Source organism: Convolutriloba macropyga, chromosome 10, assembly GCF_964194025.1.
Source record: "Convolutriloba macropyga chromosome 10, txConMacr16.3, whole genome shotgun sequence".
In the NCBI taxonomy this organism is placed as follows: Eukaryota; Metazoa; Xenacoelomorpha; order Acoela; family Convolutidae; genus Convolutriloba; species Convolutriloba macropyga.
Window position 1 is genome coordinate 46,672,224 of NC_134477.1, and position 20,552 is coordinate 46,692,775.

The following is a 20,552-nucleotide window of genomic DNA, read 5'->3' on the forward strand; positions in this document are numbered from 1 at the left end:
TTACCGCATGGCATTGGTAGCGGTGGTTCATTTATTTCAAGGCTTAGGCGATGAAAACAAAAAAAAACACTGCTAAAGACCACAAATCTTACAGATGTTGAACTCATTTCTTTTTCATAACATTTATTGAATCTGATTCGAATTCACCAGAAATTTCATTGAAATTAGTGACAGAGGGCCCAGTGGAATAAGAAGTTGTTGACATGCAGAATAAGAAGTTGTTGAGAGGTTCGAGCCCGTGTACGGAAGTTTCTTTTTCGTAAGAAATCCGATGAATGCGGTGAAAATAAAATTCGCAGCTCTCAACGCATTAATCGCAAAAAGATGAGGGCGCTAAGTGATGAAAAAAGTTTTTTTCACCGCTCTTCCTACATTATATTTTGACCAAACCTCGACCCGGTTATCTTTAGCTGACCTTCATTGTCTGGAAATATTGGCAATGAGCATTTTGGGTACGCATCAAGATTGCTCAAGATTCCTAAAAACAAAAAATCATTTTGCGTATAATGTGCATATTTTTGTCTCAATGTCAATTTTGGCAAAATCAAACTATGAGTGCAAGATTTTGAGAAAAAAACAAGGCGTTGGATTTCATGCGCTATAGATGCTTTTAGATATGAGCTTTCGTGGTACGCTTTAGGATCAATAAACTTTTTCCATATAATGTATTTAGTTTTGGCTAATGTTTATCGAAAGAAAAGAACAGATCAGCGACTAAATTCAATAAAAAATGAGGCTTTGGAACATTGTTCAATTTTAAAATTTTACATAGAAACATATTTCAAATATCATAGGATAATGATTTTTAAGCAGTTGTTAAGTCAGTGATGCATAATGTCCCCTGTTGTGAGTTCAAAGTAGGCGAATGTTCATATTAAGTCGGGCATGTTTGTAGGCGGGTATATTTGATTAAAATAGCAACTAATCAAGCCCACGTAGCGCTTATGGTAACGCATTTTACTATTAATCAAATGCTCGCTAGTTTGGACCCCTACTACATATTTGGCGATGCAAAATCAATATTCTAATACATGTGGCTTTCGGAGCGACTTTTTAGAGAGAAGTAATAATTCGAAATTGCCCCATTTAAGCAAATATTGCCAAAACAATAATATTGATATAACAAAAAGTACTAAATGGCTGAATCTTATGCACAGAACAAGGTCAGATAACGTCATTTGCAAACAGAATTGACCAACTTTGGTCAGCAAAGGACTAACAGGTCTCATCTAGCCTCCCTACCTTTGGTGCTACTTTTGCTACCTTTGGACAACAACAATTCTCGAGGACAATTGTCGACAGCAATGGTCGTGCAATTATCGATAACTTCGGTATCCAGACTGTTGACACTCCGGCAGCAGCACTTCATTCTTCGCTGTTTGTCAACAACCCTTAAAGTGAGCACAAGCCCCTGGTGCTGACTTAGTTTTCAAACAAGTCAAACATTAAATTGCAGACTTAAGAAAGCCCACTGTTTAATTGTTTAGTGTGACACGCACTGTGATCCGAACGCATATTAGCCTGTCTAGAAAATGCAACGGTCCTGTTATCCCATGCCGATTATGAGCTAATAGCATGTGCTCCATCCTGGTAAACTAGCTTCACCAAACCCACAATAAACTGAACAGATACATAAAGCAACCGTATCTGTTGCTTTTTTTGAAGTGGGGTGCAATTTCCTTAGGCCCTAAAGTATTTTCTTCTGCAACCCTAAGCACTCAGCAAAAACTGTGTCCATCAATACCAATGGGACAAGCTTTGATTTTAACTCGGTGATGGCTAACTCTATGACACTCTATCCCGCCCCTCCTTTTCACTCTAAAAATTTATCGTGTGAATTGTGTGATTTCTCGCGTAAAAAGAATCGCACGATAAAATGTCGGTTTACACGAGGAATCATGTAAATTTGCACGATTTTCTCGGTGTTAATCTCAAGATTTCTCGTGTGATTCACACGATAAATCATGTAAAATTCACACGATTTCTCGTGTGTTCTCAACCAAACTTTCGTGTGAAAACCAAACGATTTTTCGTGTGAAAACACATGAAACATTGTTTTGAAACACACGAAAAATTGCATGAAAATTACATGATTAATTGTGTGAATCACACAAAGTCCCGAGGTTAAGCCCGAGAAAATCGTGCAAACTTACACGATTTATTGTGTAAATCGACCTTTTATCGTGTGATACTTTTTACGCGAGAAATCGGGTAAAAATACACGATTTTTTGGCCAACTTCACATGATTTCTCAGGTAATTTTTTTTCGGTTCAGCAACAGAAAATTTGTTTAGAAATCACTAGAAAGGAGGGACAGTGGTTCGGTTTAAATACAAATTAGGGCTTCAGTTGTAGAACTGGAAGTTGAAACAATTATTGGCACGAAACGCCCCGTGTTGAACAAAATTATGGCCCAACTGCAAAACACAAACTCTCTGAAAATTACAAACAGTATGCCTCAACTGGTCATTATTATGGCCCAGTTTTCATGCAAAAACACGGAAAGAAGGAAAGTCAAAGCAATGGACATTGAAATTTATTTGTATTTTTAGCAGAAACTAATTGTCTCAAATGCAACCTCCTAGAAAAATTGCTCTTTTACCTATCACCCGTTATATCTACCAAAATTTATCACTCCCGCAATTGATAATCCAATCAATGCTAATAACTTTGCTAACGCAGTCCCCTCCTGTCAACTCAAACAATTAATCAAATGGACTCTTTCTCGATAGTAAGAGCTATGAAGTTCATTGAGCAGTTTGCGTACAGTGGAGCGTTGTACAAGGACGCCAGGAAATATAGGGAGGAAAAAAAGGGCCAGCCACATAGTGTAGCTGGCGCTCAACTTGATGAGCTTAACAATTACTTACCTTTAAATCAGCACATTTCAAAAAATGTAAATTCCTCCGCCTCAGCAATATCATGTTGGTGTCTTTCAGTCATTATTGTATGATGATGATTGCTGTTGCTCCTCTTTACCAAATAAAGGGGTACAAAAATTTACAACCAATCTTAAGGATTCTTGGTGCTGGCATTTTCGGAACAACAATGACAAAGGCATTTCTTATCGAAACTCAACAAAACGCTCAAAATGAAGGCTTGAAAGCAGTCAGTATAAAAGTAGAACAGAAAACCCACCTGTCGTCTATAAAAAAGGCCGCGTCTAAAGCATTTGCTTCAAACGCGAAAGTCGCCGACAAAAATAACAAAAACAACAAACAACAAATAATGAAAAAAATGGTACATGCCTGCAACCCAACATGCCCACTTTGGAAATGCCCGAAAACCAAAATTGAGACCTTAGCCCAGAGAACAAAGATTCCCGCAGAACAAAAACCAAGCTTCTCCTGCTTCAATTATTTTCAAAAATTTAGGAACTGCTGATACCCTCAAAAACATAGACGGAACGGTTGAACTAGTTCTCATAAAAATATGTTATATGGTGCTGAACGCTTTTTTCCAAAAATCAAGAGACCGAACAATCACATAATTTTACAACAGCCAACATCTCTTGTACCAATCGAATCAAAACATATGTGTTCTCCAGCTCGGTTAAAACACATAATCTGTTTCTCGTGTGTGCAACCTAAATGACATTTTACAGGTGCAACTGAGGGCTCCCTCTTTTATAGAAAACTAAAGCACTTGGGCTAATTGATTCTGTGTAGTCACGCGTTGATACCAGGAAGCGTAGCAGAACGTTTTAAGTTAAAACGATAACTCATATGACGACGACCCGTTAAATAAACAAAAAAATTACTCATTTGTTGCACACAAGCTAGTTGAACCAATAAAAGAAAGTAACCGCAGAAGCTTCAGTTAAGCCGTTATATCAGTGACACTAAACGTTGGTTCTGATGTTATCAATGTGCCTCAACCGCAAGAAAATTATCCGTTTTTGAGTGTCCTAGATCCCAACGAATTCAGCTATTCAATCGCTGAAATGATTCTAGGCCAGGAAGTTTCACATGCAATCCACCAAATTGAGTGATTCGAAAATCATTTGAAAGTCGCTACCATTGAAATGGGTCTTCCAGAAAACTGGTTTTTAAGTGGTTATCTGCCTGCGATTTCTAATTTCATATCAACTTGTTCTCAATAATTTCTGAAACGGAAATGGACCTATCACAAATTTGATTCAAGGTCCTTTTCGGATCAAGAGCATCAAATTAAAGAGGTGAGAAGACAACTATTAAAGAGGTTGCACGCTATCAATTTGATTTGTTGTGGTCTGGCAACGACCTTCATCTACATGCTTACAACTACCTAGCACTCTTTCAGCTTAAAGTGCTTCAGAAAAGCTTTTCTAGATACTATGATTTCTGAATGAAAGATGGAAAGGGCAATAAAAAACAAAAGCTACGTGTTTCAAGTGGTTGAACCTGAAAACCTTAAAAATTGAGAATCAACTGCTTAATTTTTGAATAAATTTTTTCATCAGATCTTACACGATGTAAATTCTGATAAGAGGAATGTTTATCTTAGTCAGCATCTTATCAGATCTTACACGATAAGAATTCCACAATCACTGGGGTTGAGCCAACTGGCATACTGGCTCAGCTAAAACTGAATTTGATTCCAAATTCAACATTCCGTTATGTTAAATGTGTAGTAAATTGAGAACACTCCTTGGGATGAAAGGTGAGCTGCAAATTTTGTACAAAAAAGGATGCTGCTCTTCGATGATTCTTTACATGAACAACTTACTTCTTTGTTACTAAAATATACTTGTCGATGATGAAGTTATATCAAACTCTTTATAATAATGATAAAATTGTTTTTTCAATTTTTTTTAGTTTTGGAATTTTCTTCAAGGATGCATGTAAAACGAAGCGTGTTTTTTTCAAGGTGTAATCGAAGTTTGAAAATTGGTTTTAACCTGGGCTTATCTAGTATCAATACTATCCAAGGCTGAACTGCCAGACCACTGGAAATTCTAAACGTACCATTTCCAGATATTGCCCCTGATTAGATTTTGCCAGCCTTAAACGGCCTCTTGCCTAAAATTCGTGAAGCACGGAATAGCGCGACATTCGTGCAACCATATTGGCCACAAATCATCCGTTCGCGGGACCCCATTTTTGTTGGCAACTATAGCACTCCATTCGATGTTCTCATGTTTTGCACTTTGTTCAGACCACGATCCTAAATGGGACTTAGATCGTACGTTTCGAATAAAATTGCAATAATTGTCATACGACAATTACCCCTCTGTTTAAACACGAGTTGATTTACCCCTCATGTTGAATTACCCCACGTGTTGAATGAAAAGAAGGTAAGACGCATATTTAATAAAATTAAATAGGAAGCGTCATTATTGAAATTAAAAATTAATAATTTTTCGACTAGTTTTTTAATAGTTCTCTAACCATGCCGCTAACATAATTTTTTTAATGTTCCCTATCTGTGTCATGCTGTATTTTGATTAGATCAACAAAACAAAACAAAATAAAATCAACAAAACAAAAAAAGTTTAACACCTTTAAGTGAGAATTGAAAAATGTGCATAATTTTGAGCAAATTCTAAGCTCTCACCATATTTTATCATCACGTGGATGGCACGCAAGTTTAATGATAATTTAAGAAAAAATTGGCAATAAAGTTTTGTTTTTAATGTTAGTGTTTATTAGGCTCTTTGTAGTGGTTCAATGATTGCATTTTTGACTTTCGTCTTTGATTTTCTGTGTTTTTTTCTAAACCGAAGCATGTAACAGGAGACACACAGGGTTTCATGATACAATATATTATTATTTATTTTTTTAAATCATTCTAGCATTTTAACAGGGCAAGCTTACTTTAAAAGCAATAGGAAGCTGCAAAACAATGATGAATTATAAGTGAGCTATTTATGTTTTCTAATTAACAAATTGGCTGAAACCGGGTGGGTTATATATAACACTTTTCAGCACTTTAGCGATGAGTTTTGGCTGCCATTTTTGAGTTCATTATCTAGAAAGTTATGGAGGACCAATGTTATAATATAGCGTTCTCTTTTGATATTCGACCGGTTGGCCAAGCAAAATCCAAAATTTGTGGCCATGACGAAGAAGGAACAACAATTCTCGATTTGTTAAAAAAATTGCTTGACTGAAAAAGACGAAAAAAAAAATTTTCTAGACTTTACCGGAGCCTCGACTTTAGCTGGTCTCAGAAATGATTCACCTACACGATATATTGACCAAAAATATTTCTCACGATTATGTATTGACTTAGAAAGAACGAAAATTAATCATGGTCAAATTAGCTCTTATCATGCTTCAAAACACCGTCTAAATTGAAAGAAATAAGCATTTAAATTACGACGCTGGCTTTTTACACGTTAGCTTTCCTCCAATTTTCTACAAGTTTTGGTAACTCAGCAGTTTTAACATTTCCAGTGCCAACTTCTAATATGTCTATGACGTTTTTGTATCAAATTTTAGAAAAAATTATCGCTCCTTTTGCAATGGATGGAGAAATTGTCTAATGAAGTTGCCCTGTATTAAAAAATCGACAGATGTTTTTGTTAAACTGACCACAAGAAAGACGCCGTACTGACGCCTTACCCAAGTGCAGAAAACAGAGTGCCAAAATTTCAAGAACATTTCGAGATTAATGTTTTTCATATTATGAATACAACGAATTTGTTTTTCATATTAAATAATAGAACTAAAGAAAATTTCAGTTTGCTCAATTTTAAAAAAAATAACCAATAATAAAAAAATAATCGCATGTACCTTCAATATTGAAACCTTGAAAATTGTGGGTTTCTTCAGTTTAAATGGTCAACATTTTTTTCCTTAACAAAATTCGAGTTCAGAAAGTTGTCAGTGGCAGTGGACGCGTTTTGTTCGCATGCATTTCAAGGGTAATTCTTTAACGCTTTTTTTCAAACAAAACTCAATGATTTTTCATATTTACCTCTTAGACAATTTTTCGTTTGAATTTTTGCCTCGTACTAGAGGATTTAAAAAAATTACGAAAAACATGTTGCACTTAGATGAGTGTTGATTATGCAAAAATTTGGTTCATAAATCATTTTGACATTTCTTGCGGTGCGATTACAAAAATATTGACTCTTCCTACGTTTCAATTCAAGCATAAAACCGTTTTCCTACACTTGAAATTCAATCATACCAAAGATAAATTTCCCACATTATACGAAGTTTGTATGAAAACGCATGAAAAACATTATTTTGACTTAAATTTTTTTTGCTCGATAAGACTATGATTCCACCCATGAAATCATTCTTTTCGAAATGAGTTTGAACCTGTACACTTATCAAGAGACCGTGAATAAAACTATAAACAGATTTTGTATTGTTTTTGTTTTTGTGCCCGACTGTGGTTCAAAATCATTGGTTGAAATCATTCCACTTAATTTAAATAGTAACCAAAGCGTAAACACTGAGATGACAAAACATCGGTTAGCATCGGAGCAAAAGTTAGCGATGCGATTTGGGGGATTAGTTCCAAAACTTCGCTGTGCTAATGTCGCAAGAAATTGCTGCCGGAATTAGCGACAAAGGAACAGCAATTTTGTCGGTGATTTTTGCATTGTCGCTGATTTCGGCAAGTTTGCTGTAACACGGAAAACCAACAAAATGTTTTTCCAATGATTTTTCAAAAAGTCTCAGACAAAATTATTTTATGTTTGGGGTATGTCAAAAAAGAAGTTGTGTGATTCATTACGAGAGTATCATAGGCGCGTTAAACCTAAAACCAGAATAGTCACACAAATAAATGATACCGGTCCAGAGATCCAGGCAGTAGTCAACGAATCCAATGAAACCCGTGAATAGCAAATCAGTCGCACTTTGAAGTGTTGTCAGAAAAAAGTCTAGCTTCTGCAATTCTTTATTGTAATATACAACCCACAGACAGTAAATGTTCACAAGGAGTATTATAACGTACAGCGGACCCTGCAACAGTTAATATATTTAGAATTTTTCGAAAAAATTAAAGACCTACATTGGAAACTTCTTTTTTTTCTACAGAAACTTGGCCAGCTAGAGAAATCATTTAGAGCTAGAGCACAAATTCTTTGAGGATTTGAGGTTCTTCTGCTTTTCCACCTCCTGAAAGAAAGGTTATGAAAGTCACTCAAATATATGCTTATTATATATTGTGTCACAAAAAGCTATATGTCAGAATCTGTCATAAGCTATACGTCAGAATGGCTATATTTCAAATCTGAGGAAGAAAAATTGGCATCTTTAATGAGTCCGGCAAAGAGAAAAAAAATCTGTTAGGCTGAAATGTAAAATAAATTGTTTGATAAAGTTAACTTGGTTCATTTTAGTTTTTGATACACTCTAAAAAAGATCAGTAAAATTTACCTAAACTGTGCTAAGGTAATTGGAAGTTCAGGCGAATTTCGTGGGGGGGCAAGCACCCGAAACACGTGAAATCTTTTATCTGAACGAGTCTAGGCGTGTCTACCGGAAACAAAGCATTCAACGTTAAAACAACAAAATGTTTCTTTGAACAAACGTAAACTAAAACGAATAATATTAAGTTCTAAGGGACAGAACAACACATTTATCAAGCAATGTCCAGCCGTTCTATAAGTTTCGCAAATTTGCGGATAATATAATTTATTCCACGAGGAAAATCAGAGATCTCAAATTTCCATGTTTTTTTTTTGTTAAGCATACAGCGAGTTACACACTTTTCTGCAGTCAAACAAGAATTGCAGACCTCTCCTGAGTTTGAACAGATAAATTAAGCATCGTTTATTATGTTGAAGAGTCTCTACTAGCAATTATAACGAGCCACATTTCAATCTTTCCATTCTCTAGATAAACCAGGTGGGCGTTAATAGGTAATTGAGTAGGTAATTTAATTTTAGTTTGCCATAATAATGTTTATATACAAGTTATGCGTTCATCCGTGCGTATCTGCAATTTAGATCCTAGCCGTGTCTCGTTAAAACAGTTGCCAGAAAAATTTTCCTATCTGAAACTTTAAAAAAACTTGGCAGCCACAGAAGAAACATCCAAAGATAAAAATTGAACATATTTTTTTGCAAGTAAATTCAGTTTTATGAACTCTTGAGACTAGATCGTCGTGGAGTGTTTTTTTCTCTCACTGAAAGATATTTGGTAACTTTTGAAAGCTTTAAACATTTTCTCAACTTTATTTGTCACAGTTTTTTAATCCCATCGAACGAGATGATTCCCAGTTGATTCTGCCTATCCGTCTCCATTGTTGAAATTTGGTTAACCCTATTTGTTTGTCTATTTTTTTCTTCCGGCAATAAGCACATCTTGCACAGACTCTGGGCAAGAACTTTTGTATTTGAATACACACCAATTACAAAGGAACCTAAAAAAAGTGTGGTAAGAGGGTAGCCCTGGCGAAATACCCAATCACATTGCTATATTTTGTTGTGACCTTGTCCTCTTGAACAATGAGTAGTGTGAAGTATTATCTAATGGTCTCAAATATGATTTAACCGCTTATGACTTTGCATAATTATTTTACGCTCTTTGAGTTTTTCTTTTAGTAACAAATTTTGAGTATCTTCTTACAGAATCATACGGTATTTTAATGTTCGTTTTCTCTTTCTTTTTATTCCTGTTAGAATATTTGACAGTTGACAGTACGCAACACTCCGATGACAGTACGCAATTCGAACAGTTGACAGTACGCAACACTCCGATACGAAAGCACACAAGCATTGTATGACATGGCGCAGTCAATCAGTAAAGACTCTTCCAGAACACCGTAAGGAAAAAATCGTTCGCGGAATGGTCTTACAGCGAACTTCCAGTATCATTAGAAAAAAAGAAGGGACGTTTGAAAAAGTTTTATTAGTGCATAAGAGAATCAAAATGTGGTAATGCTATTGAGTTCAACTATAAAAGACGTTGTTTTACCCACAGATCCTATACGCGAAGAGCTCATTTAAAATCAAACTCTAAGCAAGGATGGCAAGATACGGACGTGAAATAAGCACTGAACGACAAATTGGCAAAACAGATATAGAATGACAATGAAATCGAGAATTAAGTGCAGATGCAAACCATGGAAACAAGAAGATTCAAAAACTTGTTCATGTTTTATTATTTGTCTAGCGAACAAGGGGTGCAGACTATTGAACAGACAAGATCCACACGCGATCATCAATTCAATAAAAATTGAGGATTTATGTAAACTCCTAGAGCACAATTTTAATTCCATGAGAAATAAAGCATTTGGTAGATTCACAATGTGGAGCAAGGAAAAAGAGACAGAACAAATCGATTGAACAGTTTTACTTGGTTATAACGGAATTAACTAAGAAGGCCAAAATGGAACTTTAGAAAATGAGTTGATCAGAGAACCTTCCATCTTCAATAAGAACCATTGACAAAACAGTAAAAATTACTAAAAGAAAATAATAGCCATGAAAGATCTATTCAAATTGCGACAATTTTTGAGTAAGGTTTGAAGCAGCACTCTTGATTTAGAGTATTCAAAACAATCAAACAAATGTTAAATTGTAAAAATTTGATATGATCTTGGCATTAGATACGCAGGCATCGGATTTCAGAACCAATAGAAGAGTACAGTGACGGCAAGCAAATTATACTAGAGATAATTGCGGTTTTTTGTTACTTTATGATCATAAATCAGAAAGTCCGGCAAGAGGAGAGGCAGGCCGTAAATGTAACTTGAAGAAAGACTTGACAAAATGTTTATATCGGTGGAAAAAAAGACCCTAATGAGGACCACAGGCAAGTAAAAAACAAAACCGAAATAGAAAACAAAAAATAGTAAGCGCAATGTTAACGCGATAGTCGCTAGAAAATTTAATGGACCTTACTTCTTCAATATACAACCTGCTTAGATTAGACTATGGCCAAAAATAACCGTTTCATGTCGACATTCTTAATCAAAACTGTAAAATATGAATCTAAACAGCTTAGATGAATTTATGTTCAAAAGAAACACTTATATGTCAAAATTTCTTTTGGAAAAATTAAATTGCGAGTTTGGACCAACTCAAGAATCCATGCAAAACATTAGGTATATCAATGCAAACATTAGATCATTCTTGATAATATTTGCTCAATATTTAACACGTAAAACTAAGAGTCGCGAAAATTACTAATTGTTCAACGCGATTCAGTCTAGCAAAACATCATGTGATCAGTATCAAACTTTGAAAACTATTCATTACTACGAAGGAACAGAGTTGACGAATACGTATCCATTTGGTAGTAAAAAGTTCAACTAGAAAAAAAATAGTATCAGCTGGTCACGTCTAAAATTTAAAGACAATTTCCAATTCTATTTCACTGGTGATATTAACAAACAAAACGGAAAAATAAATTTGCGATGTCTCGTTAAAATAGTTCTCAAAAACATTTTCCCACACAATACTGTCAAAACACAAACTTAACAGTCACAGAAGAAACAACCAAAATTAACAATTGAACATAAATTTTAAAAAAATATATTTTTAATTGATGAATCTTGGAGACTAGGTCGTTGTTGACTGTTTTTTTCTCTGTTACTTTTAGATTTCTGTTAACTTTAAAAAACGTCAAACCTTTTCTCAACTTTATTGGTCACAGTTTTTTTAATGCCATCGAAAGAGTAGCGACTTTTTAAGTTCAAGATTCTGAGCCGCAGTTGATTCTGTCTATCCATCTGAATTGTTGAAATGTTGTTATCCCAATTTGTTTGACTATTTTCTTGTTTTTTTTCTGGCGTGAAGCACATCTTGCACTGATTCAGGGCAAGAAGTTTTGTAACCGAATACACGAAAAAGAACCTAATAGAAATTGTGGTAAGAGGGTAGCCCTGGGAATATACTCGATTGCATTGCTGTTTTTTTGTGTTACACTGTCTTTTTGTGCAATGAATAACGTGAAATTTTATCTAAGGATCTCACTCGTGATATAACAGTTTAACACTTTCTATAATTAGTTTCTGCTTTTTTTAAAACTTTTTTTCAGTTGCTCTTTTGAGTGACACCCTTTGAGTACCTTGAGATGGAATCATACGGTAATTTAACAGTCCGTTTTTCTGTTCCTTTCACTCTTGATAACAGTTTTTCAACAGATGACAGTACGCAATACTCTGGTGCAAAAGCACACGAAGATTTTATGACATGGAGCAGCCAATCAGTAAACACTCTTTTACACCACTGTTAGCAATAGAATTGTTCGAGGAAAGGGCTTACAGCGAACGTCCGGTATCACGAAAACAGGAAAGGTTTTTTGAAAATCGTATTATTAGTGCAAACGAGAATATAAATTTGGCAGTTCTTTTGGTTTCAACTACAAAACGTCTTGTTTCACCCACAGATGTTGTCCTCGAAGAGCCGATTAACAATCCAACTCCAACCAATGTTGGCGAGAGATGTAAGAGAAATATGAATTTAACAAAAAGTTGGCAAAGCAGATATAGAATGACAATGGAATTGAGAAATAAGTGCGGAGACAAATCATGCAAACAAGAAGATATAAAAAATTGTTGATTTATTTTTCTTGTCTAGAGAAGGAGAGGCGCAGACAATTGAACAGACAAGATCCGCATGCGATCATCAATTCAATCGAAATTGAGGATTTATGTAAACTCCTAGAGCAGACTTTTAATTCTATGAGGAAGAAAACGTTCGGTAGATTCACAATGTGGAGCAAAGAAAGAGACAAAACAAATCGATTGAACAGTTTTACTTGGTTATAATGGAATTAAGAAAAAAGCACAAAATAGAACTAGAAAGTGAGTTGATCAGGGAACCTTCCATCTTCAATAAGAACAACCAAGAAAACAGGAATTACTAATAGAAATTGTTAGCATTGAACGTGCTCTTCAATCCGCGACAAAATTTGAGCTAGGTTTGAAGAAACAGTCAATGATTGAGAGTATCCATTTTAAAAGAACGTGCAATTGTAAAAATTCGATTTCATTTCAGCATTAGATACGCGAGCATTGAGTATCAGAGCCAATAGGAGAGTACAGTGACCGCAAGCACAATTTAGTAGAAATAAATGCGGTTCATTGTTCATAAATCAGAAGCTCCGGCAAGTGGAGAGGCACGCCTTAAATGTAACTTGAAGACATATTTAGCAAGATTGTGTTTATCGGTTGAGAAAACAGCCCATAGAGAGGTCGACAGGCAAATAAAAAAGAAAACCGACAGAGGACACAAAAAAACAGTTCACGAAGTTTCGTACTATGTTAACGCGATTGTTGCTAGAAAATTTAATGGACCTTACTTCTTAAATTACCCAATGTGCTTAGATGAAGTTATGTCCAGAAGAAACCCTGATATGTCAAAATTTCTTTTCGAAAAGTTAAATTACGGGTTTGGACCAACTCAAGAATCCATGCAAATTATTATGTTTATCAATGCAAATATTAAGTCAATCTCAAATAAATTTGCTCGATAATTAACAAAACTTGAAAACTAAGAGTCGACAAAAATCACCAATTTTACAATTTTAATAACGCAATTCGGAATAGCAAATCATCTTGTGATCAATTACAAACGTGTTATCGGTTTATTACTACAAACGAACACAAGAGAAGAGCACGTATTTCTTTGGTAGAAAAAGTTCAAAAGGAAATTAAAAATTTTTTATGCGTTGGTCACGTTTGAAAACTAAAAAGCTTTTGCGATAAAGTTGCGATAGTTGCATTTCACTGGTAAAATTAACAAACAAACGGGACAAAAAGAAAATTGCAATAGGTTCTAAAGTGTACATAAAATCAATTAAAAAACGAAAACCAGATGCCAAATATTGAAACTTTTATTGACAACATTGTTAAAGCAATGATCTTGGAAGACAAACGAAAAGTATGTTTTAGTACAATATATCCGAAATACGCGTTCAGTCAAATTAAACCGTTTTAGAAAAGCGGTTTATTAGAACAATTACAAAAAAAAGGTTATTTTAAAAAGATAGGCGATTAATTTACAGTCTCGTACAGATATATTTTAATCAGTATATTATGGCTTAAATTGTATGCATGCAAAAATTATTAGCATCTAGACATCACAATAGCACCGTTACGATATAAAGCTGGATTCTTAGATGATATCCTATTGTTATACATGGGCCATAAACGGAACACGTTGCTGCCCCTGACGAAAAATTTGAAGCTACAGACCGAGATAATATCCTGATTAACCCAACAAAATGTCAATTTGCTCAGTGATTATTAGATTGGTTAGGTAACAAAACTACAAGTTCTTGTATTCAACCTATTTTCCCAGAGACCTAGGCAATATTGAAATTTGCCTTCCCATAAAATTTAAAACAGCTGGGATCCTTCATGGGTTCAATCCAAAACAGTAAGAAATGCAAAGCTAATCTAGCAAACCTACATTATCCATTCCGTTGCGTACTATAAAAACAATCAAGGTAGACTTGACACGGTGAACAACAAAATCATTTTGCAATAATAAAATCCAAGATAATTCGAATAACCAAAAACTTGTTTTTTGACAGTACTTTCCACACGAGAGTTTGATATGACGCGTCCCTTGAAGGGTTGGGGGCTGTACTTGAACAGAAAGTAGCAAGCACATGGAAAGCTGTATCGTATGCTTCGCTTTTTCAGAATAGCTGCTGCAAAGGCAATTTTAGCAATAATGAACTAGAGTGGCTTAGGTTGGTATTGAGTATTGAACATTTTAAGAAATGATTTTACGGGATTCATATTTTGAGGCCTAAATAGGCCAATAAAGCACATCAGTAGATCCAAACGCCGGATGGACGGGCTATTCTCATTTCAATTTATGGTTCAACATAGGCCAGGCGCATAAATGGGCTTAGTGGACAACTTTTCAAGAAATCCGGCAAAAGCATTGAAACTTGTATCGCAAGACAATAATTCGATGAATAGTTTGTAGTTGCAAAATATGAAAAGAGAAAACATTTGGCTAAACAGTTCGGTCGCTGGAAAACATAAACTTATTAAGGCACACGTATTAACAATAAAATCAATGGTCAAGAAACATTAACAAATATGGTAAGCAACGCATCGAATGGAGTGAGCTATCTAGGCGAAAACAAATGAATGGAAACGATAGCTCTTCAAACTAGCTTTTTGCTATTTAGTTGACTGACTTCCAATTGCTCTCTACAGCGAAATTAAAAGTTACTTATACAAGCATTACTTCAGTAATTACTTCATCAACACGTTGTCACAGAAATCTTCTACTCCCTCGAATGGTCGTTACCGTTGCATCTCAACCCCACAAAAGGACACCACTTTCACGTTTGACCTCAATGTTTCACATAATAGTAGAGACGACAATTGTAGAGCCAATCAAAATTAAGAAGAGAATCAACAAGTCATTGTACAGACAGTGATTTCTTGATATTGTTAGACAGCGTGTTTAACAAACAGTTAAAAACATCTCTTATTTCATAAAACGACGTGTTAAATGAAAAAACGGATTGTGTAATCGCCTGGGATGAGGGTTGCAGGAGCTTCAGCAAGAACAACCACTCACACTGGAAGGAACTTCACGCCAGGATCCGATGTCTCTGTAAAAACGATAAAGTGGCCATAATCCCACGTTTTCAGGGACGCAATGATTGAGTCTTGACGTACATCCTGTATCCGGGGAATGACGGAAATTTGCATGAAAGCACGGTGCCCATACATTAATCATGAGTTCATTTCGAAAGCTATTGAATAAGGTCACTTAAAACTGTCCACTTGCCAGAATCTTAAAAAATGTTATCACAAAGTCTCACAACAGTCCACTGGAAAATGTGAGAACTTAACCTAGAAGTACAGCTGGATTTTGCAACATCTATGCTCGGCAATCGAGGTCAGGAACTTCATTCGTTGATAGCAATAGATCAGTAAAAGCCCATCCCGAAGAAATTTATTTTTTTAAATTGTCATAACGAACAGAGATTAATTTTTTCCCAGTGATTAATTTTTAACCTGGTATAATAAGTTAACATTTTTGAGTTGCTCTACTGAGTGACATACTTTGAGCATCTTTTGTTAGAGTGTGACGGTAGTTTAGCGGTATTTTTCTCTTCCTTTTATTACAGTTAGATTGTTTCCAACAGATAACAAGAGCGATCCTGCGGTACGAAAAAACACGAATTGCGTTTGGCAGAAAGAACGAATACAGGCACACACACACACACACACACACACACACACACACACACACACACACACACACACACACACACACACACACACACACACACACACACACACACACACACACACACATACGCACACACACACACACACACACACACACACACACACACACACACACACACACACACACACACACACATACGCACACACACATACACACACACGCACACACACACACGCACACACACACACACACACACACACACACACACACATACGCACACACACACACACACACACACACACACACACACATACGCACACACACATACACACACACGCACACACACACACGCACACACACATACACACACAGGCACGCTATCCGCCACTAACATAAACACCACTCTCATAAATTCCACTCACAGAACTTTAAGTACGGAAGAACTCTCACACACTTAAAAACACACTACCGAACACTCCCAGGCTCACAAACAGCAAAGTTTTTATGCAAAATCAAGTTTCACAAAAATTTACTTAAAAAAAATTTTCATCGGAATTCGCCTCAATGGTATCTGTTCTTGGAAAACGAGATGAAGCAAAGTCTTTGAGTCTGCCAAGAACTCAAATGATTAATCAAAATAGGTCGCGTTGGCTTTGAAAACGAGCAGAATTTGTAAAAACCTTAGTGTCTAGAAGATAAACTCCATGATATCGGCAATAAGCATGTACCCAACGTCATGACTTCACTGATTATGAAGGTTCATAAAAAAATAGAAATTGGTGGAAAAGAGTTTCAAAAATTCCACTTTTTTTTCAGTAATGTTGAATCAACGTCCTTGAAATGTAAATGCCAATCGTGATTGATGTGGCTGTGATTTTGCAATTTTCAACGATTTTATCTATTTTTAGATTGAGTTGATAGATACTGTGACCAGGTAAGTCGGTTTGTTTAAAAAAAGAGAGTTTAACAAACTTCTGCGGAGTTAAAAAGGTCTGTTTTTCGTCTTTCTTTACGGGAGGAGGAAACAACTATAATCGTACTAATTTCGCTGGGTTGTTTTTGATTTAAAAAAATTGTCTCGTTGGAAATTAAATTACTTGTATAAACATCAAACTTAAGTTCAGTGCTTACCCAATACCCTAAAAAGGCAGTCCCTCCAGCTTCAAAAATGAGCACAAATGAACTTAAACTACACAAACTGTCATCGTGTAGCCAAAAAAAAGATTTATTATGTCCATAACATTTTTCAGGATGAAGTGCGCGACCCAAGCCAGCCCTGATCAGACCGAAGTGGGTCGCGCACGGAGGCTAAAGCACGACCACTCCACAGAGTCTGGCAACACTGTCTACGGTCTGGATAGTGTGGTCAGGACCCCATCCAGAGTCTGCACGGTCACACTACGGTCTGGACAGTCTGATCATAGCCCCGCCAAGATTCTGGATAGTCTGATCAGAACGTGGTCTAGGGTCTTGATAACTTTGCGGTATGGTCTGGATAGTCCGAAAAGAGCTCTTTCCAGAGTCCTTCTGTTCTGATCAGAAATCTCTGCAGACTCTGGAAAGCCGAAAACACGGCCATTCCCCTGATAAAAGAAGATATAGTTAAACCCCATGGGACTGTTTTTTTGAAGAGGAATTCCCAATTTTACTTGATGAATATCAAAGACCACGCCAAAGATGAAGTTTTGATCATTATTGTTGAGCTGAAAACATTTTGTATTTCAAACTAATATTCTTTAAATGAAAAATTCATAAACCATATCTATGAAATGACGTATATAATTTTGAAAAAAAAAATATATATTATACCAATGATTACTGCTACTTCAACAGTTAAAAGTGTCAGTCAGGTTACCGCCAATGCGCGACCGAAGTGCACCTGGCACCCTCAGTACGCAACCGAGGTGGGTCTGGCACACCAGTGCACGGCTCAAGTCGGTCTGATACCCCCAGTGCGAAACTCAAATCTGTCTGATGAGGGCGAATTTTGTCTACACCGGCTGATCAGAGCCCATTTTCGTTTGAATAGTCTGATCTGAGCTGGCTTGTGTTGCACACCTCATCCTGAGTTCCATATATTTATGTATATTTTTACTGCAAAAAAGACGGGACAATTTCCTAAAATAGCAGTCTAAAATCTCTTAGTGACGTCATTTCATGAAAAACTCGTGCAAAAACGGTTGCTTCACACAAATCCCGGCCCTTTGGCGGTACTGACTGCTAATTTTTTAAATCAGATTGGCTGTAGCGCAACTCATTTACCAAAAAATTGTGAATCAAAAATTTTGTCCAACGCCAAAAGAGGTCCTTTTGACTGTTGAATATAACGTGAGGCCATCATATAAGATCTTAGCATATAGTTAACAACTGTAGCAGTAGAAGTACTGGATATTAACCTCCAGCCAATCAGAGAATGAGAAGACACTACTCTCTGTTATAAAGCACTAACTCCACTGACTATAGTCAGTCCATTAGAGTAGTTGCACGATAAGTATACGTCTGACTCCGGAGTAAACTCTACAATACTTCGTTAGAATTGAGGTTTACCCTCAGTGTTTTAATGGGTCGTTTAGTCAGAGAAAATTAGGAAAGTCTACTTCGCGCGTAGAAACAAGTAGTTCTAGCTCTTCATACTTTAAGGCTGTAAAAAGAGCCCATATAGAATCTGCCTTTACTTGTGCAACCAGTGAGTTGACAAATTCTAACCGCAAAAAGAAGTCACATATAACACAACCTTTTCTCTTGGAGAGAAACTTAGAGCCAGCTTTTATATCTTTATACCTATTTTTAAACATAAATTTAAAGAAAAAGGGAAACACAATCCCAGAAAACAAAATACAAGTCAACGTACTAAAGTAACACATTTAAACTTCACTACAATAAGCCGTCACACTGGCCATTTTTAATCCCAATCGGAGGCACATCCCACAGAATTACATTTAGCCGTTTTTAAACCACAGGACAAATTACTCCTAAAAGATATAAAATCCTTTGAAAGCACACAATTTCAAAGCGTGGATAAATAGACTTGTTATTAAACACAACATTAGAACTTAAACAATATTATTTTGGTATTGACCAAAAGCTTCTTCTCTCTCGGTCAGAAACGCGTCCACAACATTCTCGAATAGCTTTTCTTACATATCTCATAGAGTCTTATGGAAGTCAACTCACAAAAGACACAATTATTTTCATTTGCGACCCTCTTACGGAAGGTTATAACTCACTTATTTATGACATTCTATTTAGTCCTCTATCATGCACACTCTTTGAATTTTTTAAAGGAGTAAAAACAGAACTACACACTACTGACCATAAGAGCACATTTAAAAAATCCTCATTTGGATTTCTAAAACGCGTTGCGTCAACACTGAATAGTGCTGCTCTCCAATCAAGGAAAAGAAGCGTACACAAAATCAATGGACAAGTATTAGAAGGTCGCATCCATCTTTTAAAAACAAACATAAGTGCAGTAGCACATGTAGATCTACCAGAGGAAGAGATAATAGATACTCTTTTAACCTGGTATTTTACTAGATTTTGGAGAATTCTTGCAGGCCATATTCTTTCAGTCACAAAAATTATAGCTAAAAATACCCCCAAACAATTTACAAATTTCCAGTTACAGTACAATAAATTAACTACACGAATTGCTTTGAAGAAAACTTCATAACTATCACAGAAGTGCAATCTAACAGTAAACAACTTCTAAAAACTGATCATGAACATATACAGCTGCGACACTATAATGCTGAAAATCAAACATTTAATTTACAAACATTACAGCAAACATAAAAAGATCATTGGAAATATCATCAACCGAACAAAAATTTACCAGCATTTCACGTCAAAGCACAAAATTTCAAAGCTTGGATGATTTAAACATGTTATTAAACACAGCGTTACATCTTAAACAACACCATTTTGGTATTGACCAGACACCTCTTCTCTCTGCCAGAAAAGCGTCCATACCTTTCTCGAATAGCTTTTCTTTCATATCTAATAGATTTTTATGAAAGTCAAATCAGAAAAGACACGAATAATTTCATTTGCGACTCTCTCACGAAAAGTTATACCTCACTTGTTTATGATATTCTCTTTAGTCCTCTATCATGCACACTCTTTGATATTTTCAAAGGAGAAAAAACAAAACTACACACAACTGACCATAAGTGCACATTAAGAAAATCCTCATTTGAATTTCTAAAACGCGTTGCGTCAACGCTGAATACTGCTTCTCTCCAATCAAGGAAAAAAAGCGTACACAAAATCTATGGACAAGTATTAGAAGGTCGCATCTATCTTACAAAAATGAATTAAGTTCAGTAGCACATGCAGAGGAGGAGATACTAGATTTTCTTTCATTTTCATCCTGGTATATTACTCAAATTTGGAAAGGTCTTGTAGGCCATATTTTTTCAGCCACAAAACATATAGCTGAAAAATTCCCAGAAATAATTTACAAATTTCCAGTAACAGTACAATATATTTT

At 35.7% G+C, this 20,552-nt stretch overlaps 2 protein-coding genes across 2 annotated transcripts in view; both read right to left on the minus strand.

Annotated features, from left to right (window-relative positions):
- LOC142348172 (ras-related protein Rab-14-like) overlaps positions 1-20,552 on the minus strand; it is a 419,162-nt gene that overhangs the window by 241,431 nt on the left and 157,179 nt on the right. The gene's annotated exons all lie outside the window — the stretch shown is intronic.
- Positions 4,601-20,552, minus strand: part of LOC142348044 (uncharacterized) — a 43,678-nt gene continuing 27,726 nt past the window's right edge. The window contains exons 2-3 of the mRNA XM_075399211.1: positions 7,672-7,901; positions 4,601-4,688 (exon numbers count right to left, since the gene is read on the minus strand). Of these exons, the coding sequence (XP_075255326.1) occupies positions 4,601-4,688; positions 7,672-7,901 (318 nt within the window). The remainder of the gene's footprint in view (positions 4,689-7,671; positions 7,902-20,552) is intronic.